Source organism: Podarcis cretensis (genome assembly GCF_951804945.1).
Source record: "Podarcis cretensis genome assembly, chromosome: 17".
NCBI classification, from domain to species: domain Eukaryota; kingdom Metazoa; phylum Chordata; class Lepidosauria; order Squamata; family Lacertidae; genus Podarcis; species Podarcis cretensis.
In genome coordinates, this window is record NC_137187.1 from 5,628,867 (window position 1) to 5,645,819 (window position 16,953).

General features: G+C 41.8%; 1 protein-coding gene across 3 annotated transcripts in view; it reads right to left on the reverse strand.

Moving 5' to 3' along the window:
* Window positions 1-16,953, reverse strand: part of RNF38 (ring finger protein 38) — a 79,944-nt gene that overhangs the window by 20,444 nt on the left and 42,547 nt on the right. Inside the window, exon 2 of one of the 3 annotated variants that reach the window (XM_079959410.1) lies at window positions 14,586-14,656. In XM_079959410.1, coding sequence (XP_079815536.1) covers window positions 14,586-14,656 — 71 coding nt within the window. Of the gene's footprint in view, window positions 1-2,469; window positions 2,531-4,099; window positions 4,118-14,585; window positions 14,657-16,953 lie in introns of those variants that run through there. The other 2 variants (XM_079959412.1, XM_079959411.1) reach the window with 2 other exon arrangements.

The window sequence follows — 16,953 nt, forward strand, 5'->3', positions numbered from 1 at the left end:
AGATATATATCATTCTGGCATATCTAACGTATTTTACTTGTTTATGAAAAAGTTGTGATTGGGAAGCGTGAGAAAATAAAAACATTTGAGGAGATACAGTTTTTGTTTTCAAAACAGTGCAAGAAAACGTCCCTCCAATAATTTACTGTAGTTCGTCAATCTGTACAACTCAAATTGACTGAAAAATATAATCCAACACAGTGCCTGCAACACAGTACCTCCTCGCCATCTCCTTGTTTGCCCTCCAAAAAACAACCACCCTGCTCTGGAGGGTTGGGGAACCCCCAGAACAGATTTGACAGCATGTGCAAGGCCACACAAAGAAAAGAGAGAGGAAGTTCTTACACCCACAGGACTTCACTGAATACAGCCTTTTATTCTGTTATAATATTGGATAAATACAATAGGAGTCAAACTCTTCAAATAACCAGTTTCCAGGTCTTCAGATGTATATAGGACAGGCAGTTATCAGGATATATGTGAATTGCACAGATCTGACATGGGTGCCAGGTTGTTTTGAATTAAGTTTTTTCACAGATAAAGATACCCCAAACAAGTAGTGGTAGTTTAAAAATGAATGGGAAAAAATATTTGTTGGAGTACAGAAAAAAGAATGTTTTAGTTCAAATCCCAACATGTTCTTAATTACATGGGGTTGTATCCAACAATTGTGTGAATGGAAGACTCCTCACAGAACCAATCTTTCTCTCCCCTCCTTCTCTGAGGATTCCTCTGAACAGAATGGGCTCCATCATGAAGGGGGCGGGGAGGAATTGGTCAAATTTGCACAGGCATGTCTTGCATGAGGCTCCAGACAGAGGGGGACGGGATGGGAAGACCGCAGAGGGGACGGTGAACCACCGGATACAACACATGCTTTTTTATAGGTTCGGCAGTTCATAAGCTTTTAAAGAGTGTTCTGGATATCTAAAGTTATTATGCCTCTCAAATAACCTCTCTTCCTCACAAATATATATTTCTGTACACATATTTAGTGTACACTTTTAGTTCTACTCATTTAGAATTTCTTTCCAGGTGCAAGGACTTGCATGTATGCATTTTAAACAATAAAGCAATGCTTATAGAACAGAAAAGCAACCATTTTTCTCACAATGGCCCACAATATACTTCAAAGAGTGACCTAGTGTATAATAATAATAATAATAATAATAATAATAATTTATTTATACCCCGCCCTCCCCAGCCAAGGCCGGGCTCAGAGCGGCTTACAAGCAATAATTAAAACAAGATGAATGATTACAAACTTAAAAACAAAAATAAAATACAACATTAAAATAATGGAACATTAAAATATTAAAATGTAGCCTCATCGCAGGAGAAGGAAAAGAAAAAAAAAAAGAGAAAAAGAAAAAAGAAAAAAAGGTATAGGTAAAGTATAGGTAAAAGGTAAAGTATATGTAAGTGTATAGACTTAGTGTATATATGTAACACATTGCAATAGTCTAAACTTGAAGTTACCAGAGTGTAGACAACAGAAGTTAGGCTGTCCCTGTCCAGATGAGCGTTCACTTGGGCCATCAAACAAGCTTATGAAAGGCATTCCACATCACTGAAAGCACTTCAGTCTCAAGCGACAGTAACTGATCCAAAAGTACCTCCAAGCTAGGTACCTGCTCCTCCTTCAGAGAGCACGCAATGCCATCCAGATTATGCCACACCCCACCCATCCAGTCTAGGGAACCACGCACTAACAGGGCCTCAGATGTGTCTGGGTTAAGCTTCAGATTATTGGCTCTCATCCCACCCTTTACTGAGGCAAGGTATCAACCTAGCACATCCACTGCCACACCTGCGCATGCAAAAGAAAAGGGAGAGTTGCGTGTCATCAGCACATTGCTGACAATGCACTCCCCAAAGTCCAGATGATCCTCACTCAGCAGTTTCATGTATATGTTGAACAGAATAGGAGTAAAATCAAACACTGCAGAACCCCACACTGAAGGCTCCATGGGGCCAAAAAATATTCCCCAAGCACCACTTTTGGAGAATGACCATCCAAGCAGAAATGGAACAACAAAGAGTGGTGCTGCCCACTCTTAATTTGGACAACCACTCCAAAAGAATGCCACGCTCAAAAGTATTGAAAGCAACTGAGATATCAAGGAGAATTAACAGGGCCATAGTCCTCCCGCCTCTCTCCCAACAAAGGTAATTTTGAAATATATTTTTAACCATACGATGTAAGAGAAACGGCACAACTCACATTGACACCATTCTTGAAAGAATGGCAAACACTCCTGTTTACCAAAATGTAAACCCCCAGATCTGCCCTACAAGTACTATCTACACTAATCATGCACAACTATGGAAGCAAGTGGACTAATTTTACACAAGTATGCAATGTGTCTTCAGGAAAACTGCTAAGTATGCAATTAAAGAAATTGTATAGCTTTTCAATAATCCATGTAGACACTGTCATACAATTCCTTACACTGCTGTCACACCAACCTTTCTTTTCATTCTTCACTGAACACTTTTTCCTCTCCCTTCCAATGTTTTCTCTGTCCACTCCACCTATTTCAGAAGAACAACATATAAATGCTTTTTTGTACCTGGACTAAAACTGCTACTAAAAAAGTTAGAACAAGTTAACAAATGTGAAGGGTGCATTAATCCCAAGTTCTTCACAAAAAAACATCTCACCACACTGAATTCTTTACATGTTTATTCTCAAAGCACTTGAAAATAGCAGCAACAACTTTGGGGAGGTGGAGTAAAGAATGGAGGATATAACAGTAACTAGAATAAACCCATTTATATAAAAGGATATCCCTAAAGCACTAACAAAATCTCTTGTGACACAATACTAGGAAAAATGTTTTGCAGCTATATTATAAGCATCGTTCAGCACTAGCAAATACTGATTCTAATGATTTACTACACTACCCCATATGTGGCCACTGTGGCTTAGTTTGCCATACTCCTTTGTACAAACTCTTTTAGTAACACGATTATCTATATTTGGTCAATTTATAGGAAATCTGTTCCAAAAAAAGAAAGAAAGATGACTCGGTTAACTTCTAAGCACTCAGAAGCCATTCACTTCTCCCTCAGAAGTCACCTACAACAGTGCAGTTTTCCTTGCCTAGTCCTCCCCTGCTTGAGCAGATGACAAGTTCCATAGGGCAAGGAAGGGGGTGTGCTGATTAAATTGCCCTATAAAACACTCTGCTCATTTACATTTTAAATAATATATAAATTAAAACAAAGGCAAATGGATAGGGTGTTTCATTTAAAAATCAATATGCCCTCTGCAAACACTTAACAATGCACAATAGAGGGTTGTTGATAGTTGGGTAGGAGACACATGGGGGCAAGACTCGTTTTCCACTCGGGAAAGTGGTGGTGGTGGGGAAATCAAAGCAAGCACACACCGCTCCCCACAGCCATTTGGGGCCACTGCTTTCAGTGGCTCCTGCCGCCCTTTATTCATAGTGCGATTTTGGATCCATTTCTGCTGTTCCTTCCTTTTGCTGATTTACCTATCGGGACACCGCCCCCCCCCGGCCAAAACTGGAGACGTGTCAGCCGCCCACCCGTCGGGAAAGGCCCCTCAGAGGTTAGCAGCGTCAGGCAGACAGCTCCCCCCGGCCGGGATCGTTTCGGAAAAGTGCGTATCATCCCCTTCCCGGATCAGCCTTGAGAGAAAACCCGCTATCTGTAAGACGGGGAGGGCAGAGCCTGATGGCATGGAGGCGGAAGGGGAGAGAGATAAACCGATCCCAGATTCCGCGCTCTCCCCACGCAGGCACAGGTACCTGAGTGGAGCCAGCAGGAAACTCCTCCGGGCTGGGGGCGGCGGCGGGGGCGGCGGGCACCGCGGGCAGCAGCAGGCCCGGGCTCCCCTCCACACCAGCACCACCTCCTCCTCCTCCTCCTCCGCCCCCTGCAATGGCTTCCGGGATAATCAGCGGGACTCCATCCGCCCATCACAAGCAGGGAGGACCCGGCCGCCGCCGCCGCCGCCGCCAGCACTCCCGGAGCCGTCCCCTCCTCCCGCCGCCGCCGCCACCTCCGCCGCCGCCGCGCTCCATGATGCTCCAGCCCCGCCCCCTCCCTCTGGAACCCCTCCACCTACCATTCGGCCAGCAGGGATGCAGTGACGTCACCTGAATTGACTTCCCGGCTTACCAATCGCGGTTGCCAAGCTGCCCAGCCCGCCCGCGAGCCCTCGGGCTCCGCCTCCTTTTCCCCCCCCCTCTCTCTCCCCCCCTCCCCCGCCCGCCCGCCCGCGTCTTCCTTTGTTTTAGCTCAGTTACGCGGAGACCACCGCACAGGGTAGGTCTGCTTTACGTCAACGCGATGACGCAGGCAGCGACGACACGCACGCGCTGTATGTAAATAAAAAAAAAAACAAGTTGGGATTTTTGCGGCGCCTGCGCACGTGGTTACAGAACAGCCCTTCCTGTATCGGAGCTTTCCTTTAAGGGAGGCGGAGCCGAGGCCGCTTTTTAGTTTCAATTTGTAGCTGCCGCTTCCTCGCAGCAGTTCCCTGCTAGGCCCACTTTCTGCTTGGGCTGCGAGTACAGCAGTTCCCCTTCTTCCAGATGGAGCCTCCAACGTCGACAGCAGTCTGTTGTTGTTGTCGTTTAGTCGTGTCCGACTCTTCGTGACCCCCTGGACCAGAGCACGCCAGGCACTCCTGTCTTCCACTGCCTCCCGCAGTTTGGTCAAACTCAAGTTTGTAGGTTCGAGAACACTGTCCAGCCATCTCGTCCTCTGTCGTCCCCTTGTCCTTGTGCCCTCCATCTTTCTCAACATCAGGGTCTTTTCCAGGGAGTCTTCTCTTCTCATGAGGTGGCCAAAGTCTTGGAGCCTCAGCTTCAGGATCTGTCCTTCCAGTGAGCACTCAGGGCTGATTTCCTTAAGAATGGATAGATTTGATCTTCTTGCCGTCCATGGGACTCTCAAGAGTCTCCTCCAGCACCAGAATTCAAAAGCATCCATTCTTCAGCAATCAGCCTTCTTTATGGTCCAGCTCTCACTTCCATACATCACTACTGGGAAAACCTTAGCTTTTACTATACGGACCTTTGTTGGCAAGGTGATGTCTCTGCTTTTTAAGATTCTGTCTAGGTTTCTCATTGCTTTTCTCCCAAGAAGCAGGTGTCTTTTAATTTCGTGGCTGCTGTCACCATCTGCGGTGATCATGGAGCCCAAGAAAGTAAAATATCTCACTGCCTCCATTTCTTCCCCTTCTATTTGCCAGCAATGTAGCTTTGAGTTAACAGCTGCTCTGCTTCCTTCGTGGGCTGTTTTCTGAGCAGGCAGGAGGCGGCTGACTGGAAACATGAACCTTTTGCCTTAAGAGGCGAGGGTTGAAATCTAAGCGGAGGGAGCACTAAACTCTGCCTTAAGTCTCAAAAACCGAATTTTAAAAAGGCTATAGTGCAGTACACAGTAATTCTCAGTCTTTACAGTAAACATGAAAGGAGGGGGGAAGAGAAAGAGAGACATTGACAGTGCGACAATGAGAGCTGCTTAAAATGATAAATTCAGAATTCAAGAGAGCAAACCCCCAGCTCTGTTTAGCCCCCCAAAACCTGCCTCATGCTTCAAAACACCAGAACATCCTACCAATCTGATTAGGCAACCGATTAAATAAACATAGGGCAAACTGTCTTAATGGGAAGGCAAAAAAACCCATCTGCTTTCATAGTACAGTAATTACTATCAAGATGTGGCAGGCCAATTTCAGAATTTATTTCCTCATTGGGTGGACCTAGATTAGCAACTGTTGCTAAGCCTAGCACCATATTTTGAGAGGCAAAGATTCTCAAAGCGATTTTTTTTCCTTTCAAAAAGTTATTTTGAAAGAGACACTTTCCCTTGTTGGGTAAGTGCATCAGAAAGACACTAGGGTAATACTGTACGGCCAATAGCGATTCCACCAAGTTTTAAGGTTCACTCTACAAAACAATAACCACTCTAAGAACCATAGATTGGGGGAAAAAACAACAGTCACATTTAAAAGTATTTTACTCTTTAAAATTAGATCCTATTGTTGATTCTTTTATGAGTTCTAACCTATTATAAATAGGGTATGGGGGGAAGGGGGTGGTGTTACATGATCATAGACTGGCTTTCTTCTGTGAACCCAAGAACCAACAGAGCCATGATAGGTAAATGGGAGTATCTGGTCTTATAGGACAACATTAATATAATGGGCATAACAGAAATCTGGTAGAATGGAGAGAACTCTGCAGAAAGGACTCACTGGAGGTGCTGTTGCTCTGTATGTCAGAAAGGACACTAAGGCTAGTAAGCCAGAAATTCTAAAAGGGGAAGATTCTTCCATAAAATTGTTGTGGGTAGTGATAAAAGCTAAAGGTACCCCTGACCGTTAGGTCCAGTTGCGGACGACTCTGGGGTTGCGGCTCTCATCTTGCTCTATAGGCCGAGGGAGCCGGCGTTGTGGGTAGTGATATCAGGTCCCAAAAAATTATTAATGTGAACATGCTATCCTCCTGATCAAAATGCTCAGAGATTTTGAGATGAAAGCTGAAATCAATGAAGCATCCAAAAGAGGAAATGTTGTAGTAATGGGAGCCTTTAACTAGCTTCACATGGACTGGCAACATATGTGTTCCAACACTAAGAGATAAAAATTTCTAGATATCTTAAGTGACTAAGCCCTAGAACAGCAGTCCTGGTACCGACCTGAGAGGCGACAACTTGGATTTCAGCTTGAGTGGTGCCCAAGACCTGGTGTAAGATAGTTGGTGCTGTCAAACCAACTGGGAGCCATTACCATTGTGGTATTAAATTAAATGTACATATAAATGGCCAATTGAAAAAATAATAATTCAACACAGTCACATTTGACTAAAAAAATGAGGGTACTAGTAAAATCACAGGAGAATAATTTTTTAAAAAATTATTTATACCCCACCCTCCCCGGCTAGGACGGCTAAAATCAAAATATACAATACACCAGACCCAACTATCTGCGCTGGTCCCATGTGAGCTGGGGGGGGGGGGGAAGAGTTTGGGAGGCAAAATTCATGCAGGGTCTTATATAAAAAAAAGGAGTCAGACTGAAGAGAAGAGAAATATACTTTTCCATTTCCCTTCCTGCAATACTTTCTTCCACTGAGCTAGGCTCAACCAATCACTTTGGCTGACAATAGTATGTCTGTCTATTTTTCGAAGTACTTTGGCTGCTGTATTTGCTTCCCAGCTGCATTTTTAAAGCTCAACCTCAAGGCTAATTAATCAGCAATTTTTAATCAGCAATTTTCACAGTGACATTATTTTATGCAAATAAGTAGTGGTGGCTGTGGCTGCCCCCTCCAAGAGAGGCACCAATACAAAACTCATGAGGATACAAGGCTGATGACAGATTGAAAGCAGTGAAGTGCAAACAACAACACCACCACACAATGGGGGAGTTGAAAGGGGATAGATTTTTTTAAAGCAAGTTGCCCAATTTGACTTGGATGTTTCACTTGATTTTAATAGAATGAAAATGTATATAGATATAGCATAGGTCAAAAGACTGAACACTCAAACATTATAAAATAACAGATTTGTTCAACATTGCTCCAAAAAACAAACCAAGACTCATACATATATTGTATCTTTAACTAAGACCACAGAGTTTTGAAATTATATGTTTTGATAACAACCGTAATTGGGACTGGGGAGAGGCAGAGTAGCAGATCCACCACAACATCCCAAGCCCTTCTGGCTCACACCAGTGAGGGCAAAAAATGGTGGGTGGTGGTTGCTCTGATCTTTCTTTCTTTCTTTCTTTCTTTCTTTCTTTCTTTCTTTCTCTTTCTTTTCCAGCTTCATGGATCCATGGGGCTTTGGCAGGAGCATACGTAGTGATTGGTTAGGTTGGCCCCCACTAAGGGCCCAGGCAGGCACATAAATTGTGCCTTTCTATTCTGGCTCGGAGTGGCTAGGACTCCACCCATCTATGTGTTCTGGGGCCACTCCTCTGCTTCTCTGAGTGGCCAAGCAAGGGTCACAGGCTCCTCCAGGCACCTCAGCATAGGAATGTGGCTGCTGGCATGGGCCGCCAAAGGAAGGCAGGAAGGCAGACAGACCAATGGAGGAGGAGAGGGAGGCGGAGCAGTGTGGAGCCAACCCCAATGCCCACAGAGGAAGTCACTGGTGGAGTGCAATAGACAAAAAACAACCTTTCTTTTTTAGTTTCTTGTCCATGGTCTCTTCTGGCTTCAGAGGTGCCAATACAGCTCTGTGCCAAGGATGCAAAGGAGTCTAGGTACGCTTTTGGTTGCCTGCCCACACTTCCTATTGCCATCAGTAGGCTTCCACCTGCCTGGGCAAAGCCTCCATGGCAGTGGAGCGCTTGCAGTTGTCAGAAACACCTCCCTGCCAAAAGAGAGGCCACCTCTTCTACCAGCCATGAACCATAGAAGATTGTGCATTGAAAATGTACAAACACACAAATACTTCTTTGCCCCACCAACTCACTCAAGTCAAAGGGACATCAAAATTGTTGCCGTAATTCCACAAGAGAAAACCTGGTACACAAGTAGTCAAAAATTACAGTAGCAATTTTAATACGCCTAAAAAAAAATTGGGACGTTTTATGTAACTGCTGAAACATGTGGCACAAAGCATACCTCATAATAGCAGCCAGCACTAGAGCAGAGAGCAAGCCAAAAATACCAGGATAGGAGCCTGGCTTTTGTTGGCAGCTGCAACAGAACATGGCATTATCTAATGCAACTGCCAGTCACCATGGGAACCACAAACAGCTATATTAGTTCAGGTGGAAATAAGTTGTAGTGGATAGCATAGACTGGGAAAGACCAGAAGTCAAGAAGATCAGACATTGCTGCACTGTGGCAGTGGTGTGAAAAAGCCAGGGAAGTTCTCCCTTTGATTAAACACCAACCTAGTGCATGGGCGGAGGGGGTATTCCACTGGTAGTTTTTCATAATTCATTCAGAAAGATTTAGGATTATTCCAGATGTGGATGATTACCAGATAGGCAGGCACATATGTGCATGCACACATTACGCCATCTCAGAAAGCAGTTTCATTGGTAAATTTGTAGTACTTGCCCTATCAAGTACAAATCTGTGACAAAGGTATTTTACTACGACTGCACTATTATTACAGGCACCTGTTGATCAGTGCCTATGACATTCACATGAGGAGCATCAAACACTCACATTTGCCCTGTTTCTGATGCTACACCATTATAAAGAAATTAAAAAGACCTTATCACTCTTCCACACGTGTACACCTCAAGGTATGTCTTGCTGGGGTGCTGCTGAATTTGGCTAACTTCAGTAATGAAAATGCAGCAGACAGAAAAAAAGACTTAATTAGGAAATGCTCTATATAATCATAAACAATTTGAAAACATTATTTTTCTCCTGAACCTTTTTTTTAAAAGTCTCTCTCACATTTCATAGACAGCAAGCAAATAAGAGATGCCAATAATAAATATTGTTGTCATTTCCTCTTCTCTGCATCTGCTGAGTACATATCCTGAGGTAAAGCAAAGCAATACCTTCTTCCAAGAGAACAGCCCCAAACAAATTATGTAGCCAGTTACAAAACACTGCCTAAAGAAAGGGAGGCCTTTCTTTTTTAAAAGCCTGCTTTCTGCTTCAGTCTAACAGGACCAAAATAATAATTAGCTCTAAAAGGAATGTAGCAAGAAGCAGTTTGAGAGAAAAGGAAAAACATAAAAAGATGATAATATACATTGGGGCCGGGGAACACTGAAGAATGTCGAGGAGGAGTTTTTTGTATAATTTTTCAGCTGTAAAGTTGTGCCTGTGGTTTTTCAATGCTTTACTTTCAGAGTCTACGCTACACAATGAGTTTCCCGCTAAGGCATGTTCTAGGTTGCATGCTCAGCTGACATATCTTTCAGGCCTCAGCATCACCAAAGATCAACTGAGTGCATGGCATATAACACACACACACACACACACACACACACACACACACACACACGACTGATGGTGGGCAGGCAAATGATCTCCTAAGTCACCTCATCATTTCTGATCTCATTTAGGAGCTTCTAAAGAATCACAGGGTTTCCTGGAAAACATTTTGTGAACTAAATGATTTAAAGGCACACTGATTTTGTCTGATCTGGATTCTGTGTTTAGATAGCTCTCCATGCCATCTTCAGTCATTTAATCAGTCCCTGCTTTGTCTTCCTTCTGCACATGAAGTGCAAACTGTTGCAGCTAGAAGCAATCAATATACATTTTCCCCAATGCTATGGGCATGATCTCTCCCAAAGAGGTGTAGCTCCCACTCCATATTAGCCTTTAAGAAGGGTTGTAAAGCACATCTATTCTGTTTGGCTTTTGGCTTGCTCTCCCCCCTGCCCCCCCAGTTGCTGTCTATTCTGTATTTTCATTTTTGTTTTAATTGTGTAAACCACCTTAAGCTTCAAAGCAGCAGCTGAGAAATGTTTTAAAATAAAATATAGTGTATGTGCGTTACAGCAGAATAATGCAACCACTGACAACATTTCTTTTTTGTATGCGATATACACTTACTTCTGCCTGATGTAAAAAAATACACAAAATGCAGTTTCACTAGCCCTATAAAATTATTTCCTATCTGGTCTTACCTCCGGGGAACATTACTAAACAGCATTTTTGCAACTTCCTTGCCTTTTAGAAAGCAATGAAACATGCCTCTCTGGCACAGAAATGTCATTTACCGTAGTTTTAAAAAGATACGCACACCAGTATTTTCATTTACAGGTTCCAAGTTATTTTATGGAGCAATAATAGTTCAGTTCTGTACTGTGCTGAAATGTCAGAACTCTTAAGTCAAGTGAATATACACAGTGCAGGAAGCTACAGTTGTTAGGAGAGATGCTCATTTCCCAAGCCTTTTGTCATAGACCCCCAAGCAGTCTCCCCTCCCTTTGCAAGCTTTGAAGGGGGTACATTAACAAAAACACAAAATCCATTTTAGAAAATTTCTTCTTCAACCTATCCTGTAGTTTAGGAATCATACACCAGAAGAATGCAAGAAAAGAAAAAACTATCACTACTGGAAGCTAGATTATAGGATTTCTTAAATCATACTGACTGTGCTCCTTCCTGAATCAAAGTAAAGTATTTTAAGTGTGGAAAATATTTAGGCAGTGACACATTTCAATTTCCAGATAGTGCTGTTTTCCTCCTAAATATCAGGGGAAAGTTCCAAACAATACTTATATTAACTTATATTAACTTGAAGCACTGGGCCTCACTAATCCAAATTAAAATGGGCAGTTTGGTTGACTTTGATAAAGTAACAACAGAGCCACAAAACTATCCTTGAGAGAAATAGGTGCCAAGTAATATCATAATTAAAACTAGGCACCTTTTACCAAGAAATCAATATTAATAATCCTTCAATCAGTTCCATGCTAATAAGAGGCTCTAAAATATCAACTAAAAAGTAAAAACTTTTTGGTGAAAGCACAGAATTAGAGTAAGGTACAACAATGAAACTCACTGGAGCACGCTCAAATCAAGGTGCCACAATAGAAGGTCTTCAGAGTTGTCATGGAAATAGAAAGGATAGGGATGAAGAGGTGGCTATAAAAACCAGAACTTAAAATATTAAAGGGCAAAGTTGGTAAACACCACAAAATAAGGAAAAAATGAAGAAAACTAAAAAGAAAGAATATTTGTATGTTGTTGTTTTACTTCACAGGGATAAGAACATTCTGCAGAGCAGTTATCTAGCACAGTAATGGGAGGAAGAAAGCAGCATAAATCAGATTCTAATGTTATTGAATTGCCTTTAAAATGCAGTTATATTTGTGCCTTTCTAGGCTCTGCCTCTGTATGATCTGTAGAATATGTTGCAGAGCTTTCCAAATCTAGAAATATATTCAAATAAATTCACCTAACTTTATAAATCCACTAGTCTAAAATCATCATCACCATCTTTCCCCCCTGTGTTCCAGAGCAGCCCTAAACCCATTGCCTTTAATCAACTCTAGTTTATCTAGCATAATACCTGTCAGTACATAACAATTCGCATGGGTAAGGCGACTGAAGGGATGTTGCTAGTGAGCTGCAAGATGTTGAAATATGGTAAATTCTAATTAAATAAACTGATAGGTAAGCGGCTCTTTAACAGGAAACACACTTTCCTGTGGAGAATCCAGGAAGTGAAGCACAAATCAAAGAGAATGAGTGATAAGATGCGGGGTGGGGGTGGGCACACTTCAGCTTTAGACACTATTTTCAGTGAAAACACTCTGCAGGAAAGTTTGTGTTGTTGATGCCAAAAATAGAAAATAACTAATGACTGGATTTAAAACAAAGGTTAGTCAAAATAAGTGAGAAGGGAGCTGCAAACTGGAAAACGCTTAAAATAGCACATTAAAAATGTTACATGTGAAGTCACGATCACACTAAGAAACTGAAGGCAATACTCAGAAGTGAAGTTTTTCTGTTACCTGTTTTGCTTGATGCACTTAAAGCAGCAGTTTTTCAAACCTCTTTTTTTATTACAGCAGATAAGTTCAGATATACTGGCTCCTAAAGCCCAAGCAGATTTCAGCTAGAAAACATGCACAAAGTCTTGAAGAATCAGTGGTACTCTTAAAAGATTCTGATGAGTATCAGTGATGCTTCAGACATATATTCTCCTAAGGCCACACATTAAAAGCCTAACTCTCGCTTTTTGCTGATCTCAGATCATATCTATATGTCTTCCTAACAATAAGAGATCTATTTATCCATTAGCAGCTGGGTGACTATCTCATGATCAAACCACATGGGTGGGTGCAATCACATATCTTTCCTATGGAATCAGCAGTGAATGTCTATGCACACACACACCGCCACCACCAGTGTACAAGTGAAAGAAAAATCAATAAATTTAAGTGGAAATATGAGGACTGATGTTATTCAAAACTCTTTTGCCATGCGTTTTACATTCTAGACCCTGGTTTACAACAAATGAATTCCATACCGATATGAAAAAGCATTTATAAATAGATGACCAGGACTTGTACCTCCTATTCATTCTTCTTTCTAAAACCTAGTCTAACTGTGGCCAGTTTCCACACAAAATGTGATATGAGAACACCCTCCCTAAAGAAAACAAAATGCCACCATCGCTAATGGAGGACAAATACTACTTCAACTGCTCTTAAAACCAAACATGAAATTTAAAAAAGGAAAAGGTGAAATAATGCATATTAGCATATTTAAAAACAAGGCACAAAAAGTGCAAACTCAAAAGCATCACTTCTCAAATAGTAATTTCTTTTAAGTACTTATATTGCATGTGATTATTCAGGTGTGCTTTCCATGCATCTCTCTCTCCCCACAGCCAGCTTTATGCACTATTTTCCTCATTTTACAACTGGGCAACTAAAGCAGAGAAAGCAATCCCTCCCTGCAAAGTCACCCTATTCATCACTAAGCTAAGATCTGAACCCTCTTTCAGTTCTGTCATGAGATTCCTTGAACCCACAGTACTCAATTTCCCCCCGAAGTGATTTCATAGCTTTTGGAACCTCTACCCCTGCTCCAACCTGAGAGAACTGTCACCTTCCCTATCCATCAGAAGAACTTGAATGGCAAGCAGTGGGGGAAGGTAGCTACCACATCCTCTTAAAGTCCTTAGCTCTGAAGCAAGTACATTTCCCCTCTCCCTTGAAAGGTTGAGTGGAAGAGACGCACAGAATAATATTTACAGCTCTAAGTGAGAAGCTTCTCAACTTCAGAATTTGCTGTACATATAATCCAAGGTGTCTAAAAACAAGACCATTTCACCTGTCATAGCCTGAAGTAGCCAGAAGAGCTGGTGAGAGAACCTTCTCATTCTAGGTCCAGGGCATGGGGTGTGGAAAGGGAGACACCTATGCAGTTTATCCTCTCTACTGCTTCCAAGTTGCAATGAGCTTATAGAGGCATACAATTTTCTCCTGTGACTGACTTATTCAATAGTTTGTAGTTGTTTTCTCCTTCCTGTGAAGCTCAGGAAGCCAAGGAAATTAGTCCTATAATCTGAAAAGTGTGCATTAATTTATAATCTGAAAAGAGCTCCGCATCAACAGTTTATGCTAACCACACATTTGCCATATTTGAAGAGTAGCATCAGTATAGTTAAAATCTACATAATAGGAAGCAGCTTACACAAACAACTTATCACATTTTACCCACGACGCTGCATTGCAACCACATAAACATGTGATCTCAGTGTTTGAGGTGGGCCCAAAGTGAGTTTTGGGAGTGAAGGAAAGGAGACCCAAACCTTTTCTGAATCAAAGGGATATTTATAACAGAAACCGAAAATTCCCACACACAACACTCCTTCATACTTTGCAAGGCAAAAGTAACCAAATGAGAGAAGCTGTACTTTGCGAGAGGAAGAAAAGAAATTCTCTGTGTACAAGTTATCACCCATCGTCGCATGGGGGTGGTGTCAATAGAAAAATCAAAACAACTGACATAAAAGTACACCTTTTTAATAAAGAGCAACATCCTCTTGAGACAAATAAGCAGTTTTGCTATAAAACTTCAGCTAAACAAGACTTTCAATTGCATAAAATTGACACTTTTAATACCTGTAGGAAACTCATTTAATTCAGTTACCTTGTCACTGTCATCAGTACAGATGTGGTCTTGATGGATTAACTGGCACTGGAAGGAAGCACCAACACCACCTGGAAGTAAAGAAAGGGGAAAAAATGCATTTGAAAACACAGACTGTATACTCAAATCTAGCTATCGTGGCTTCTGTCTTTGTGATTCTAGGACAGGAGGAAGACATTTCTTCATGAACTGCCAAAACATTTTCTCCAGATTAACAATGTGCACTTGTTCATTGACTTAATACTGTATTTGTATTCCAAGAATACACAAGCACAAGTTAAGGAAGACATTTGTGCAATGATTACAGAACTAAGTTCTGAGATGCGGGGTAACCTAGTTCAGAGAATCTGCTCAGCTTTTAAGGCTCAATGGAGAGGACTTAAGGGAAAGTTACCATTGCCTCCTTGCATCAGTCTACCTTCACAGAGTTGTTGCCAGACTAAAGCATCAAATATGGGCTTCTTAGAAGATATAGTACAAATGTTAGAAGATAAATAGTCAAGTGTCATGCCTCTTGTGAGTTTCTCAAACTGCTATAAATTTAACAGTGGCCAATTTCATTTCCAATTGACAATTTCAATGTAACTACTTAAGCCAGAGTGAGCCAAAGAGCACAGAACCTTTGCCATTTATTCTCCCTCAGCTTTTTGATAAAAGTCTATTCTCCTGTTTCCTTTGTCACTTTCTAAGGTGTTTGTGTAATAAAACGGGGTGTGTGTGTGTGTGTGTGTGTGTGCCAATACATTAAGATACACGTATATATGCAGTGGTGGGAAAAGGCTCATTTGCTTTTTAAACAGACCCTAAAGCAGCTTGGATGGCAAGGCAAAACAAAATACCTTCATTGATTTTAATGTATGCTTTTATTCTATGTGTAAGGTAAAGGTAAAGGGACCCCTGACCATTAGGTCCAGTCATGACCGACTCTGGGGTTGCGGCGCTCATCTCGCTTTATTGGCTGAGGGAGCCGGCGTACAGCTTCCGGGTCATGTGGCCAGCATGACTAAGCCGCTTCTGGCGAACCAGAGCAGCGCACGGAAATGCCGTTTACCTTCCCGCTGGAGCGGTACCTATTTATCTATTTGCACCTTGACGTCCTTTCGAACTGCTAGGTTGGCAGGAGCAGGGACTGAGCAACGGGAGCTCACCCTGTCGCGGGGATTCGAACCGCCGACCTTCTGATCAGCAAGCCCTAGGCTCTGTGGTTTAACCCACAGTGCCACCCGCATCCCCATTCTATGTGTATATATGCACTTAACAGTATTGGTAAACTTGTGCTGCTTAAAAATACAATGTATACTTTCTGAAATGACTAAATATAAAATCCTACAGGATACTGTCTCCACTTTCCTTTCCCCTTATAGCAAGCAATACATAAAGGTAATGTAGAATGCTTTACTCTTCAAGAATTGCATAATATGCCTTTTATCAGTACCCTTTGGTTTTTCTGTTTTAACAATTCTTTCTTTTATTTCCTTTCTTATTCTGTACTCTTTTCAAAACAATATTTTGTGCATGTAAAAAGCATGGTGTTTTGATACTGTATTTTCTCTTTAAAATTAAAGTTATTTACACACACAAAAAACCTACTACAGGATAAAATCACAACCCCCACCCCCGATAGTAAGTACTATAGATCTCAGTGAGGCTTACATCTGAGTAGACATCAACAGCAAAGGTGAGCAACCTTTTTTCAGTTAAATATCTAACCTGACCTGTGTAACACACAAGATGTACATAACTGTCTATTATAGCCTTCCAGCATATGATGTGTTTTCATTAGATCTTATTGCCACTTGCCTTGGGCTGATCTTATGCAAAAAGGAAGAAGCATATTGCCAACTTTTAGAGCAGTCCTATAGATGGGGGTGTTCATGTGACCCTAAATATGATTTCGTGCAGTCCTTGGCCTAATTTCAGAGGCCCTATGCTAGCTTATAAATTCAGATCTCTGTTCCTCCTCTAAGGAAGATAGAAGGGGTGGTGCAGAAAGAAGAAGAGGGCAAGGGGCCTTTCACAGATTATCCCTTCCAGCTCTTAACAGAGATTACAAATGTGTGGGAGAATAGTAACTAGAAGGATAGGCAATTTTATTATAATACTAAACATAGAACTTTAATACTGAAGCACACTTTCTTCTCTGTGGCAATCTGTACATATAAAAACCTATTGGAGAAGTTAGACCATTCTGAACTGCATGTGTATGTTCATCCCTTGAAGACACAGACACAGACAGACAGACAGACAGACAGACAGACACACACACACACACACACTCACTCACTCACTCAACTACAGAACAGCAAACCCCAAAGCCATCAACATGAGGACAACTGCATAAATATTAAGAGGTGTGGGCATAACATAG